Here is a 15,642-nt window from a genome sequence, read left to right as displayed (position 1 = left end):
GGGTCTGGGTTCAGTCCCTGGTCAGGGAACCAAGATTCCACATGCCTGACGGCCAAAACACCAAAACATAAAACAAGCAATGTTGAAACAAATTCAATAAAGACTTCAAAAAAAATTGTCCACTGAAAAAAATAAAAATCATCAGGGAAGGAAGCAGTAAGAGACCTAAGCTATTTTAAATACTGAAGAGGAAAAAGCGAATGAAAAATAGGTTGTGGACGGTAAGGACTCATATACAACAATAAAACAACGGTTAATCCTTTGCGTTTACCTTAAATGCTTGCAGTTCATTGCAATCATCACCACACCCCACCCTTCCTACTGATTAGAAAATATTGCACCTGGTTAAAAAAAATTTAAGGGGCAGCAATACTTATTTCATACAGCTTGCTGGATAAAATCTTCCACGAGGGATCCATCCAGGAAAATAAGTAGAAGGGTCTGTAACAGAGAGAAGGTTGGGAACAGGACTGGAAGGAATCTTCAGCAGCCCCCAGAGACCAGTACACCCCTTGGTGCCCCAGAGGATGGCAAGGCGGTGGGCAGGGCTTCAGATGGTGTGCGAGGTGGGATCGGGCCAGCGTGGCCAAGTGGCACTGTCAGCCCTGACCTGATGACCGGGGGCCCTGAGAGAGAAGGCGGAGCAGGGGTTCAGCAACAGGCCCCTGCAATCCCCATCTGAGCACCTAGATATTTTAAAAAATAAACACCAGCTGCCACAGTCGGGGTTGCCAATTCTTCTTTTCTTCCCATTTGCTGCTGCACTGAATCACCAGCCCAACTCTGGACACCTCGTTCTACCAACCAGGGAGCATGGCCCCATTATTAATAATCACAGGGCAGGGTGCCAAGCACCCAGCTAATCTGGCTCTCCGGCTCTGTTCTAAACCCTGCTTTACAGGGTAAAAGCTGTCCTAAAGGGCTGAAGAAATTGCTCAGTTTTTCCAAACATATATTTTAGAGTTCATTCTCATAGCTCATTTATTTGCAACAAAATACTGTGGCTATGTCCTCATAAAAACAAAAAAGAAGAAAACAATGTACTCCCCTGGTGGTTCAGGGGTTAAGACTCAGAGCTTGCACTGCAGGGAGAACAGGTTTGATTCCTGGTCAGGGAACCAAGATCCTGAAAGTGGTGTGCTGAGGCCCCAAACCAACAATAACAAAACAAAACTCCCCGCTTAATAGTTCTTTCTGTAGTAATACCAGTTTGGTTCCCTCCATCCCCTCACGTTTTCCTAAGCTATTCATATTTCTCATACCTAAAAATCTGTTTCCTGCTAAGCATTTATTTTCTATCTTTTATTTTTGCCAGTTGTGTGTTCTAAATATAACTTGTCAATGTTTGCCTTTTCAAAAAGACAAAGAATGATTATTTAGTACATTGTGGCAGACTACTTAAATATAGTCTTTCAATAATGCACAGCACTTTTATTTAAAAAATCAATGTTTCACTTGAGATATTTTCCCCCTCCTATGCTTATATGAAGAAAGTTACCTGGTAGAGATGCACCAGTTTTCAATAGCTTAAATGTCTATTTGTCAACTCCCTGAAAGGATTACAGAGTGCACGAATCTCTTTGGTCTACTCGGCTTGGCAAATGATTGACCTCTCTGCTGGCCCTAGAGTCCTGAAACGTTCATTACACAGCCCCGCCAGCCAGCAAGGCTCCATGAGACCTGACTAGTTCAAGGCGCCAAGGCACGAATTCCCTAAGATGGCCCTGCAGGAGCCCATGCAGCTGGCCTTGCTGACCCCCAAAGTTCACTAACTTGAAACATTCCATTCAGACTTGATTGTGCTTAAGTAAAAATAAGAACTTAGGTAACAGAACTCCCAATGTGTGTGCATGCTCAGTCATGTCTAGCTCTTTGCCACCCCATGGACTTCAGCCCACCAAGCTCCTCTGTCCATGGCATTCTCCAGGCAAGAATACTGGAGTGGGTAGCCATTCCCTTCTCCAGGGGAACTGAACCTGCATCTCCTGCACAGGTGACTCCGTGGTAAAGAATCTGTCTGCCAATGCAGGAGGCCTGGGTTTGATCCCGGAGTCGGGAAGACCCTCTGACTTCCCACTCCAGTATTCTTGCCTGGAGAATACCACGGACAGAGGAGCCTGGTGGGGTACAGTTCGTGGGGTAGCAGAGTGTGGGACAAATCTGAACACAACAATACCCCAAAATAAATGTTAAAAGGGACTGGCTCATCAAACCCGACTCAGGATGTGAGCCCCAGGATTCAAAATTTCTCAGTTTACTTCCTCATGTTTAAGCAGCTGCTAATAGTAAAACACATAATCTATTTATTCACTTTAGCAAAACACCACTAGGTAAAATGAACAGACTTTCTTGAACTATGAGAAAAAACTATTAAGTGGTTTTAAGACTTACAGGGTTTCCAAAAACATTAAAATGGTGGGGGGAGCTATTTGAAGTTAGGAAACGATGGTAATTTTGAAAATGTCTGGACTTTTAAACATAGGAAATGCACATATATTATGAAAGTTAATTTTTTTAAGTGTATTATACTCAACAGAACTATTTTTAAAAGCTTTGAAACTCATCCTTTCATATAAAATTTGATGTGCTAATTAACATGTCCTTATAAAATTTTAAGCCACCTAGAGATTAGACGTTATTCGCTTCCTCTGAGTAATAAAATATATTATACTCTCTTCTGTGGCATTTTATTTATGAGAATATCATGTCCATTAATGAATATTTTCACACAACGAATGGTCCGGTTCAATGATTCAGCCATGGTCACTAGGATCATGGAATAGCATGAGATTCTAAAGTAACATAAGCTCTCTCTGGGCTCATTCTCCTTTTATTAAAATGGAAAACAGTGCTTATATTTAAATATACATGGCAGGGATTACATGCGGCTCCCCTGATGGCTCAGCAAGTAAGGAATCTTCTTGCAGTGCAGGAGACTCAGGTTTGATCCCTGGGCTGGGAAGATCCCCTGAAGGAGACAATGGCAACCCACTCCAGTACTCTTGCCTAGAAAATTTCATGGATTAGAGGAGCCTGGCGGGCTACAGCCCATGGGGTCATACAGACCTCTACAGATGCAACTTAGTAGTAATGCTTCTTCTCATAAATAGCACAGAAAGAAAATAGAGGGAAACACTTCAATTTTACAGTCATTCAGAAAAAAACTAAGTCAGAAATAGTATAACAAAGAAAGCGCCATGGATTCACATTCCACACCAGAAAAAGAGCAAATTAAGCAGGTACTTTAATTTCCCTAAACCTGCTAGTGGATTACATCTACTTCAGAAGTAAGCTAAACGTAGCTCAATGGAGTCTTTGTTATTCTGAAGCACTTTTCAGGCAACGGATTCAGCAATCTTCTCTGAGCAGTACGCTCCTCAGTTCATATTCACCTGCCTGGCTACCAGCTGAAAAGACTCAAGTTTTAAACCCATTTTTCCTATTGATTTAATTGAACAAGAGCACATCAAAGAGATGTGTCTTCTATTTCTGCTTTTCAATTTGACCCCATGTAAAACTCTCTTCTGGGTGAGTATTAAGTTATGGAAAGTGTATGGACTAAGTGAGGATTTCTGCATGGCACCAACGCAGAAGTTCAGGCTTGGGTCCCCCCGCCTCACATGGATGAGGACCTGATGGTTTGGTGGTTTTCTCCACTGAGAAAGTCAAAGCTACTCAAACCGATCTTTTAATTTACTGTGGAAAATAACTTCATAGCATAAATCAAAGCCACTGGACTAAGGGAAATATACACTTAAAAAAAAAAAAAAATAACAAGAATGGGACTTGCCCTGGTGGTACAGTGGATAAGAATCTGCCTGCCAACACAGGTGACTCGGGTTCAATCCCTGGTCTGGGAAGATCCCACGTGCCTTGGAGCAACCAAAGCCCACGAACCACAACTACTGAGCCCACATCTAGGGCCTGTAAGCAACAACTGCTGAGCCTGTGTGCCCCAAGGATGAAGCCTCCTGCCCTAGAGCCCCTGAGATCCAGCTGCTCGGCCTGGGTGCTGCAACTCCTAAAGCCCACGCGCCACAGAGCCTGTGCTCTGCAACAAGAAAAGCCACTGCAGCGAGAAGCCCCTGTTCCCCACGACTAGAGAAAGCCCGCGTGCACCAACCAAAACAAAGAGTTAAAAAAAAACAAGAATGGATTGATGGGTAGACAAATGGTTAAGCAAATAGAGCAAAATGGGTATTCTGGAATCTAGATGATGGGCATACGTGTGCTAAGTATACAATGGTTTCAAGTTTTCTGGATGTTTGAAAATTTTCATAACGATGCTGGAGGAAAATTACTCAATTAAAATCACAGTGAAGGAGAAAGCAGGCCCTATGGGAAAAACCTCAGTCTGGAAGGGAAGACTGGTTCTCAGCCTAACCCCAGAAACTCACAGATTTTAAAACTGGAAAGGGCCTTGGGAATCCTCCAGAACAAGTAAAATAATGGTTTTGAGTCTGTGAAAAATGAGAAAAATAGAAGCGAAGCATTTTCAAAGAAACTAAAAACTTTTTTTTTTCTTTCTGAGATTGTATGTCTCTACACTTCTGGTTCAAAATATCCTTTATTTCATAAAACATTAGTATAGTAGATAAGAAATTTGGCTTTTTATGTCCTCACTTAACCGTCAAATCTGGTCATCCTTGATTTCTGATCAATGTCCTCATCTCCTGTCTTGACCTTCAGCAAGAATCCCCCTACCCTTGATGTTTCCTCTTAGTAATTTTCCATCCACGGACCTTGTTGCTCCGATCTTTGGTTATAAATTTCCAGCTGTCTTTACTGTACTGGGAGTTTAATCTTATCTCTCCCCCCATTACAATGTCCCTACTGCCGACAGTCTTGAATAAAGTCTTTCTTACAATTTTAAGTGACAGGATAATTTCTTCTTTAATCATACCTTTGTACAGGTATGTATAAAGGTCTTGGGACCTTCAGGTACAGAGAACTTGGCACCTAATCATAATACTTGCTGAAAAGAACAATTTGCTTCCCTATTATGACCTTAAGGCTCCAAATACTGAGGTTTGAAATTTCCCAGAAGCATTAAGACATTCAAAACAAAACAAACAACTTCTCTCAGTTTTGGTCTCTGATAATCTTAATACATGATTTCATTTCAACTTAATTTCAAAGAATAACTCTAAAGGGGGAAAGACTATGCCATAAACTTCTCTTCAGGATGATGACTATGTCATAAATATGGACCCAGCATAGGAACGCAATGATTTCATTGATTGGATGAGAAAAATAAAGGAATCAGATGAATGTTATTTATTTCCTGAGGGAAAATCTCATAAATTCAAGGGAAAAATTATCAGTCATCTGTTAAAATCAGACATATCAGAGAAAATCATAAAGACACTTAATTCTTAAATTAACTTATTTTTTAAATGTTTTAATTAAGGAAACAATTCCATTTACAATTGCATCAAAAAAAAAAAAAAAACACCTAAGAATAAATTTAACTATGAATGTGGAAGACCTGTACACTAAAAAATATAAGACACTAATAAATTAAGTTGAAGAAAATACAAGTTGATGAAAAGATACTCTATGATTACAAGTTGAAAGAATTTTGTTAAAATGTCCACACTACCCAAAGCAATCTACAGATTCAATGCAATTCCTATAAAAATTACAATGGCATCTTTCACAGAAATAGAACAAACCATCCTAAAGTTTGTATGGAACCACAAAAGACCTCAAATAACCAAGAAATCTTGAACAAGAACAAAATTGGAGGCATCACACTTCCAGATTTAAAACTAAAGTGACAGTAATACAAACAGTAGGGTATTGGCATGAAAACAGACACACAGATCAATGGAACAGAGTGGTGAGTCCAGAAATAAGACTCACAACTATATGGTTAATTAGTTTAGGACAAAACAACCAAGAATACACCATGGGGAAAGGTCAGCCTCTTCAATAAGTGGTGTTGGGGGAAATGGACAACACAGGTAAAAGAAAAACTAGATTACTATCTTACATCATATATGAAATTAACATAAGATGGATTAAAGATTTGAATGTAAGATTTGAAGATTCCTAGAAGAAAACATAGGCACTAATCTCCTTGACATTGATCTTGGTAATGATTTTTTTGGATTTGATACCAAAAGCGAAGGGAACAAAAGTAAAAATAAACAAAACAGGCTACATCAAACTCAAAGCTTCTGCACAAAGCCATTAGTAAAATAAAAAATCTACTGAATGGGAGAAAATATTTGCAAATCATATATCTGATAAGGAGTTTATATCCAAAATATATAAAGAACTCATACAACTCAATAGCAAAACAAACAAAAGCCCCAAAATCCTTAATTTTTAAAATGAGCAGAAGATAAATTTTGCCAAAGATATATGTGTGGCCAACAGGTACACGAGAAAATGTTCAGTATCACTCATCATGAGTGAAATGCAAATCAAAACCACAATAAAATACCATCTCACGCCTCTGAGAATGGCTATTATCCAAAAAATGAGAAATAACAAGTGCTGATAATGGTGTGGAAAAATGGGAACCTTTGTGCACTATTCATGGGAAAGTAAATTATCAAGACCAATATGAAAAACAGTAGAGAGGTCTCTCAAAAAGTTAAAAATAACTATTATATGATCTAGCAACTTCACTTGTAGGTATTTATCTGAAGGAAACAAAATGCTAACTCAAAAAGGTATCTGCATTTCCAAGTTCATTGCACCATTATTTACAGCATCCAAGACAGGGAAACAACCTCAGTGTCAGCTGACAGATGAATGAATAAAGAAAATATGAGATATATATAAAACATATACATACTTAAAATGGAATATTACTCAGCCATAAAACGAAGGATATCCTACCATTTGCGACAATATGAATGGACCTTAGTGCCTCATATTAAATGGAATAATTCAGAGAAAGACAAACACCGTATGATCTCACTAATACTTAGAAAGAAAACAACCAGACTCATAGCCAACGGACTGATGCCTGCCACGGACAGGGCCTGAAATGAAGGTGGTCAAGTTGTACAAACTTCCTGTTATAAGATAAGTCCTGGGAAGGCAATGTACAGCATGGAGACTATAGTCAATAATACTGTACTGTATATTTTAAAGTTACTAAAAGCTCTCACCACAAGAAAAAAAAATTGTATCTGTGAGTTGGTAATGGGTGTTGACTGTCTCACAACGGCTGAGACGACAGGTGATCATTTCACAGTACATGCATGTATTGAATCATTATGTTGTATATCTGAAGTCAGTATATGTCAATTATATGCTCATTTTTAAAACTGTCTAGAATAACACATTTTTAGAAGTCAATTCTATTATGCAGTCAGCTTTAAATTGTCAGCCAATATTGATGTAACTGGGCTTCCCTGGAGGCTCAGACAGTCAAGAGCCTGCCTGCCATGCAGGAGACCTGGGTTCGATCCCTAGGTTGAAGAAGATTCCCTGGAGGAAGGCATGCAGTAGACTTCAGTATTCTTGCCTGGAACATCCCCATGGAGAGAGGAGACTTAAGGGCTATGGTCCATGGGGTCACAAAGAGTAGGACATGACTGAGCGACTAAGCATAGCATAGTGATGTAACTCTAACCAGGAGGCACTCTGGTGGAACAAAATCAGAGATGATGTCTATCTAACTGTGGCTGAAACACAGCATAAACACAGTAGCTCACAAGAATCAAATCTTCTGTCTGGAGCAGCCCTAGTTTTTGATGAAATGCAGCCATTTTTCTAAGAAAAGGAACAGCCCAGGAGCTCCACCCCAGAGGGAATGACTTCATTATAATCTGAAAAATGGAAGACAGCTTAGCCACCTGCTTTAAAGTAGGAGATTAATACTTTCTGCAGGTTAGTGGAAAGGTAGATGAAATATTTTAGACTACTTTGCACTGACCTTCAGAAAACTGCTAAAGAGAGCTCTGTTAAGGGAATCTTCCCCCCTCCTCCCCTCCCCCCACAACAGTACACCCCATTCATTTCCCCCCCTTATCCAACAAGAAGTAGAGAACCTCAAGTTTCCTTAGTTACAAGTCAAAGAGGAAGTTCCCAGGGAGGAGCTCCGCCAGCAGGTATAAGAGGGGTGGGTGTATCGGAGGTCAGAAGGGAAAGACAATGGCCAGGGGATTTCTGAGCTTCGGGGCCAGGGAGAAATAGTGGTTTCTCTGTCATCACCACTACACAGCCAACTAATGTGATTTATCTGTAATTGCTAATTAGGGCCAGTGACGTGGGAGATGGAACAGCCTACAGATTCCAAACTAAATCCAAATACTAGTGGGCTGTTTGCTGGATTTAAATAAGGTTATTTCATCAACATTTTCACTATCTTCATGAGACAAAAAGGACTTATATAATGTACATTTTAACAGAAGTTCTCAAAGTAGCTTTCTTTAAATACCCATGTCTGGGGCAGTTTTGTAAGAAAAATAATACGGAAAAAATTGCATAGTTACAGCTATAATCTAAGTAAAATGATGCTATAACTATGATTTATTCTTCCTGTACAAGCAAAGAAATCTATCATTGATAAAACGAATATGATGGTTTCATAAAGCACTGCACATTCTCTGGCATTACCTACTGTTGTAGTTTTAGGCACAAACTCCACATTCACTTGGATCTCTATGTCCAACTGACCATCAGTGGGAAAGACGTTGGGCAAACAGATCAAAGAGAAGGAAAGTCAAACAGCACTCCTAACCCATTAAAAAAACTGAACCCATTTCCAGGTGCTTGTAGCACTTGGGTAGTATTTAAACTTGTGGAGAAAGAAAGGAAGCAGCTGCCCTATGAGGTCTCTGGGTCAGACCATTGCTTCCCATGGTTCTCTGAGCTGGTCTAACAGGCTAAGTTGGTAATTTAATACCAAACTAAAAAAAAACACAAAAACTTGCTAATCCATGTTTTCATAAAGATTTTAACTCAGTGAACAGTGTCTGTAACTGCAATATTTTAGAGCCTAGCAGACAGCTTTGAAACAAATGGCTAAATTTTTCAACCACAATAGGAGGCTTTCTGAGGAGCCAGGAAATTCCATGTAGCACAATGCCAATAAATACTGAATAAAAGAGGGTTTTCTGTTTCTAGATCCCCAGATCTTACATGGATCACTTAGGCTACTTCTCTAGTTCTAGAACCTATAGAGGGGCTTCCTTGGTGACTCAGCAGTAAAGAATCCGCCTGCCGATGCAGGAAATGCAGGTTCAATCCCTGGGTTGGGAAGATCCCCTGGAGAAGGAAATGGCAACTCACTCCACTATTCTTGCCTGGGAAATCCCATGGACTGAGGAATCTGGTGGGCTACAGTCCATGGGGCTGCAAGAAGCTGTACACAACTTAGTGACGAAACAACATAACCTATAGAGCAACTCCTTTTGAAAAGGATTAACAGTAAGCTGCAAAAGCTAGACCATTTCTCCTTTTATTCTTTTTTCTTCCATACAAAAGTCCAACATGAGAGTTCAACACTCCTCTAACTCCTCAGTTACCAAGTGATGTCAATTCCTCCTCCTCAGGAAGGCTTACAAAGTAGCTCACTTTCTAGAAAGGTAAGCAAACCACCTGTGATTCAGGTTGTGACTCACACCCCTCTGAGCCCCACTGAGAAATCTTACCAATTCTATCTCTCTGGTACCTTCTAAAACAAAGATAATTCCTCCTCCCAGTAGATCCTGAGCAGTCTTACTGGCAGCCGCCTCTGACCATAACCACAGTGCCTACTTGTCCTTCTCTCTCCTTCTCTATTTCAACCATTTTGATCATTCGGGATGTACTGTGGCAGGAAGATAAAGTATAGTTCAAGGTTTGAGGAAGCAGTTCATCACAAGGGAAGCGGCAAGACAGTGTTAATGGTTAATCCGGGATACAGATGGATGTGCCATAGAGTACCACACTGGAGGGAGGTAGTTTGGGCTTCCGTGGTGGCTCAGAGGCTTAAGAATCTGCCTGCAATGCAGGAGACCTGGGTTAGATCTCTGGGTTGGGAAGATCCCCTGGAGAAGGGAATGGCAATCCACTGCAGCATTTTTCCTGGAAAATTTCATGGACAGAGGAATCTCATGGGCTACAGTCCATGGAGCAGGGAGGTAGTTTGGTGCTATGCGCTCTGCAGTCAGACCGCTTAAGTGCAAATACAGGCTCTGTTAAGACTCTGCTAGGGTGCTAAGACTCTGGACAAGCTGCTTAACCATTCAGTGTCTGTATCCTTATCTATAAGATGGAAACGTTAGTACCTACCTCACAGGACTGTTGTGAGACTCAAAGGATATGATACAAACCTGAAAGCATTACAATCACTGAACAGTAAGCATTACGCTAGTTACTTTTGAAATGTATAGTATGTATACATTCATGAAATGTATAGTATGTTCTTTTGAAATGTATAGTATATATACATTTCATGAATGTATACATACTATACATTTCAAAAGAATGAGGCAATTCTATATTATTTTCTTGGAATAAAGTCCATGACAGTGTTTTGTGAAACTACAGAATAACATGCTTAGTTTGAGTCTATTTGAGAAAGGAAAAAGAAGATCAGGATATATATTTATAGGTGCATCCAACTAAGTCTACAAAGGCAGGTACCACTACTCAAACACAGAATTGCCTGGGTAGATGGGGGTGGCTTACATTTGTATACAGGTCTTTGCTTGAATTCACAAGTATATATTAATTTCATAACTAGCTTTAAAAACTAAACTTTTTACAGTGGCCTTTCTAACCTCCCAATTGAACCTTCCTTATGTTCTAGTCAAGGAAAAGATTAGCTTCTTGGAGATAAGGAAGCTAAGGCCCAGGTAGGAGGAGGTACAACTCCTGCCACGGGCCGCATTTCAGATTCCCTTACAGTTTGTATAGACCTTTGCACATCATCTGCTTGCCACAGTTTTCAAACTGATCGTTTTTTCCCCCCTTCCCCTTCCTTCTTGCTATCTGAGGTACTCCTTTTACTGTGTTCAAGTAGCTTCCACATTACGTTTTAACATCTTTCTTCCTAGCTCTCATAACTTTCTCACCACTTGCCTCCTTATCTCTGCCCTTCAGACCTAGGTGCCATGGCCCTGGTGAACCCACTGGAGTGACAATGGGTCCCTACACATTTTGACAGGCATAAGCGCCCCTTTTACAGAACTGTAGGACAAAATTGGCTCCAAGTTGATTTTTGCCTTGCAAAAGTCCAAACGATCTTCCAAGCAAGATGGAGGGTTTGGCGGAGTCCGAGGTGGTATTTCAGTCAGGAAACAGTACTTGCTGCTTTGGAAGGCACTTTTCAACCACACAAGTGTTTTTGCGAGCTTTCTCCTGAAAGGTATAATCATACTTTGTACCTCCTTCACCCCCAACGCTCTCTACCACGCCTGCCCTTTATTATGTGTTAATTTTTATTGTTAGCACTCATCACTCTCACCTGTTTCCTTTTTTTTCACCCTCTAGTCACCTACCGCCATTTATACATATTTTCTGTTTCAGCACGTGGGGAAACAACTGTATGACGAAAGGGGAAGGAAAACAGAATTCGGAGTTCTGGGAAGAGGGTCTTGCAAACTATCTGTCACCCCGGAACCCGGAGCGTCGGGGATCCGGCCTGCTCGGGGCTATCCGGGCCACCAGGACAGGGTCAGCATCAAAGCGCCCGGCTTCGGGAGAGCCGATTGGTGCCCCGAGGAACCAATCAGCGGGCGAGGCTGTGCACCGGCGGGGGAGGGCCCAGATTATAGAGCGGATGGAGTTAAAGGAAAAGGGGCAGGTGTGCCGGGCAAGGTTTCGCGTGCACTTTTGCACCCACCGAGCCATCATTAATCCGTAAACTCTGGTCTCCTCAATTCTACCTTCCGAATTTCCCAGTTTCATGACGCTGTGTATAGGAGAAATAAACAGCCCTTATCCTACCATTCATAAGACGCTCAATGGAAGAGCTGTAGCGTTGGGGGGTGGGGAGGCCATTAAAATCCTTCCTCTCTCCTTTCCCAGTTCCACTCCAGGTCGTCAACGTAACTCAGTCAGTTCTTGAAATAGTAAATCACTCAACCTCTCACTTAATCGCCAAAGCTGATTACCAAAATGCTATCACTAGGCACCTGGAAGAAGTTGCCCCCTCCCCAAGGACTAGGGGAAACAGTACTGGCATTCACTAAAGGCTCAGGGTTTTCCCACCCGCAAAAGAGAAGCCAAGGAGCTCTTAGGCTGAAGTCTGAGAGCCTGAGACCTTCTGAGCCGTGCGCCCCAGCGCCGGACCGCGGGCGCCGGACCACCGCCCCCAACGCCCCAACCCCCGGCGCAGCGACAGTTTCCCCAAGCTCTACCCCACAAACTTCACGCGGAGGCACCGATTTGGGGGGAAGGGCGCACAGACACCAGATTTCCCTGCTGTGTTTCAAACTTCAGCAGGGCTGTTCCACGCACTTTCTTCCAAGTGACACAGCCCCCGGATTCACAAACGCGTCCAGCCTTAGCTTTCCCACGGTCCAGCGCTGCCACCCACCACCCAAACCCGGGCTGGAGACGCCGCGTCCTTGGGGCTGGGGGAAAGGGGAGGAGGAGAAGAGAGGAATGGCCAGCCTAAGTTAAGAGGTGCCCTCCGCGGCCTGGACGCCGGCAGCCAGCGGAGGGCCCTGGGGCCGAGGAACAAGGAGAGCGGAGAGCTGGAAGCGTGCGGGGAAGGGCCGCGAGGAGAGAAGGGGCGCCGCCGGTGTCGCTGCACTCACTCTGCGTAGCCAGTGGCCCAGGGCAGCCGCCGGGTCTCCTTGAGGATGAGGATAGGGCGGGCGATGTGGTCGGCGCTGCACTCCACCTCGTCCTGAGACAGCCCCAGGAACTCGGGTCGCCCGTAGGGGAAGCGCAGGGGCAGGTCCGAGCCTCCGCAGCCGCCGCTGCCGTGCTCGGAGCCTGAGCTGCCAGCCATGATGCCGCCCATGAAATTGGCCACGGCAGATTTCACTCGAGTGAGCATATTACTCCGGAGCCCGGCAGCAGCGGTGCGAGCAGGGGGCGGCGGCGGCGGGGCCCGGGCGAGGCGCAGCGCGGGGCATGCAGGCTGCGGCGGGCGCCGGGCGCACGGGCAGCCGGGCCGCGGGGCGCGCCGCGCGGCTCCCAGAGCCTACTGCTGCAGGGGGCCGAGCCCCAGCCTCCCGCGCTCAGTGCCGCCGCCGCCAACCCCCCGCTACACTTCCGCAACCGAGCGGCATGGAGCGGGCCCCCGGCCCAGCCGGGGGAGACGCCGAGCGCTCTGGGAGCGGCTGCGCGGCGGCAGCTTGCAGCGGGTCCCTTCCCCGCCCGCAGCGCCCGACTCCTGCGTGAGCGGAACTGAGCCCACCCAGCGAGCCCGCGGAGCCGGCGCGGCTGCTGCCACTGCTACCGCCGCCGTCGAGTCATGTGATAATCCCGTTGCAAGGGCTCCAGCGGCTGCCGGGGCCGCAGCTCGGCCCCTCCCCTGCCGGCCCGAGCGAGGCTCGCACCGGGACCGCGACCTCCTGTGGGAGGGGAGCGCCAGGCCCCGTCGGTACCCGGCGGAGGGGATGGGGGGCGCTGTGAGCCGGTGGCCGTACAGGTATCAGGGGAGGTCACGTGGAGCCCGGCCGCAGGGAAAGGCCAGTTGAGGAATCCACTCGCGGAGAAATGCTGCCTATGCTTTCAAAAAGGGAAACTTTGGGCGCTGGAGGGGAAAAGGTAGACAGGTGGAATCCCGATGGGGCTGCTCCAGGTAGTGGAGTGCAAAAGAGGAGCACCTGGTGTGAGAGACTTCGGAGCAACCCTCAGTGGTTGCACAAAAATCATTTAAAGTTTTTCCCGAGGCATTTCTAGTTACTTTTCTTGTTCTTTCAATACCGCCACACACATCATTATCTGCGGAGCAGACCCTGTTTCGAAACCAGAGTAAGGTTGATGGCCAAGAAAACAAAAGAGCTCTAAGAAATCAGAAGCAAGCACTATTTTACCTAGTGGTTAATTGCTTAATAGGTTTATACAAGCATTTTCCTTCAACATACAAACAAAAACAGAGTATCTTTTCAAAGCTGACCCTGTTTACTATTGATGCACTTAATGCAGCCTTTGCTTTATTCAAAACATTGTTATAAAATTAAGGGCACTTTAAAATGGAAGGAATTAAAAAAAGAAACATCACCAATGCCAAAGTAAAAATGAATAAATGTCTGCAACCATAACATTTTGTGGTAATCTTGTATTAAAATGTTTGCGAAGAATCGATAAACGTGCTTCATCAGGGGGTAACGTTTGTTAAATATCGGCTTAATTTTTTTTTTTTTTTTTTTTTGGCAAGAGAGCCGTGTCCTGTTCATGTTTACTTATTCTGTTTCCTGTTCCTGTGTTTACCTACAATGTAATTTGCCAAGATTCTGTGTTACTTGTGGAGGTACATACTGAAAGGCTCACTTGGAAATCGGGAAGGAATACAGGCCCTTTTTCAGTAAGTGGGGGCGGGGGAAAGAGCAGCCCAGGTTTCGGAGGGTAAGAAAATTCTTTGAACAGAATTAGCATCCTGGCTTTTAGGGGAGAACTGAGTAAACTTCACTGGTTCTCTTTATTCAATATCTATACTTTTAAAGGCAATTTCTCCTTTGGCTTTTTCATGAATAGGTACTTTGGTTTACTATATAGCAAATGATTATGTAAAAAACAACATTCAACCTTTCAGTGAATATCACTCCTGTCAATGAATTCTTTGATTTTTTTCTCAGAGGTAGCTCAACTGGTAAAAAATTCACCTGCAATGCAGGAGACCCCAGTTTGATTCTTGGGCCAGGACGATCCGCTGGGGAAGGGATAGGCTACCCACTCCAGTATTCTGGCCTGGAGAATTCCATGAACTGTATAGTCCATGGGGTTGCAGAGAGTCAGACACGACTGAGTAACTTTCAGAAGAGAAATGTAGTTTTTTATCTTGGCCCCCTTTTCCTAATTTTAAAATTGGGAGCAGAATTGATAAAGATGCAAAAGCTAAAGAACCATTCCCCCCAAAGTCTTCTCAATCTTTGCTTTATTCATTGTAAACTGCTTCTAAATGAGAAATATCAATGTAGTGATTCAACAGCCAACCAACTATTAATACCTGCTCCAGCATCCACTGAGTTATAGAAACTTAGAGTCTCCTTGTCAAGCTCTTGTAGAACAATGACCTTTTAACAACCTCCTATGGATACTCCCTGCTTCCCAGGTGGCTCAGTGATAAAGAATCCACCTGCCAAGCAGGAGATGCAGGTTCAATCCCTGGGCTTCAAAGATCCCTTGGAGAAGGAAATGGCAACCCACTTCAGTATTCTCACCTGGAAAATTCCATGGACAGAGGAACCTGGCAGGCTACACACCGCTGGGTCCGGAAGAGTCAGACAAGACTGAGCAACTAAACAGCAGCTACAACATAGATACTTCAGTAACAAATCTCTATTGAGATGAATTTACTACTTTCTTCCCTTCATTTCACCTTAGGGCAAGGCTTTACTAGAGGCTTTACTTTACCTAAGGCTTTACTTAGGTATTTACTAGAAAAAAGATTTATTTTTCAATTTAAAAGTAGTACCCAGTCACAGTCAATAAAGTCCAATAGTACAGACTGTAAACAAAAAAAGTGAAAGACCAAATCATTTCCCTAGAGGATCACCCCTGTTAATATTTTCT

The 15,642-nt window shown here is 43.7% G+C and overlaps 1 protein-coding gene across 4 annotated transcripts in view; it reads right to left on the bottom strand.

Moving 5' to 3' along the window:
- PPM1H (protein phosphatase, Mg2+/Mn2+ dependent 1H) overlaps positions 1 to 13,489 on the bottom strand; it is a 288,609-nt gene extending 275,120 nt beyond the window's left edge. The window contains exon 1 of one of the 4 annotated variants that reach the window (XM_070454667.1): positions 12,714 to 13,489. In XM_070454667.1, coding sequence (XP_070310768.1) covers positions 12,714 to 12,958 — 245 coding nt within the window. In that variant the 5' untranslated portion in view covers positions 12,959 to 13,489. The remainder of the gene's footprint in view (positions 1 to 12,713) is intronic. The other 3 variants (XM_070454669.1, XM_070454668.1, XM_070454666.1) reach the window with 3 other exon arrangements.
- Between the last annotated feature and the right edge of the window lie 2,153 nt (positions 13,490 to 15,642).

The sequence above is a fragment of the Odocoileus virginianus genome, chromosome 24 (genome assembly GCF_023699985.2).
Source record: "Odocoileus virginianus isolate 20LAN1187 ecotype Illinois chromosome 24, Ovbor_1.2, whole genome shotgun sequence".
Taxonomy (NCBI): Eukaryota; Metazoa; Chordata; class Mammalia; order Artiodactyla; family Cervidae; genus Odocoileus; species Odocoileus virginianus.
Note: the sequence above shows the minus strand (reverse complement) of the source record. Positions and strands in the feature narration are given on the sequence as shown.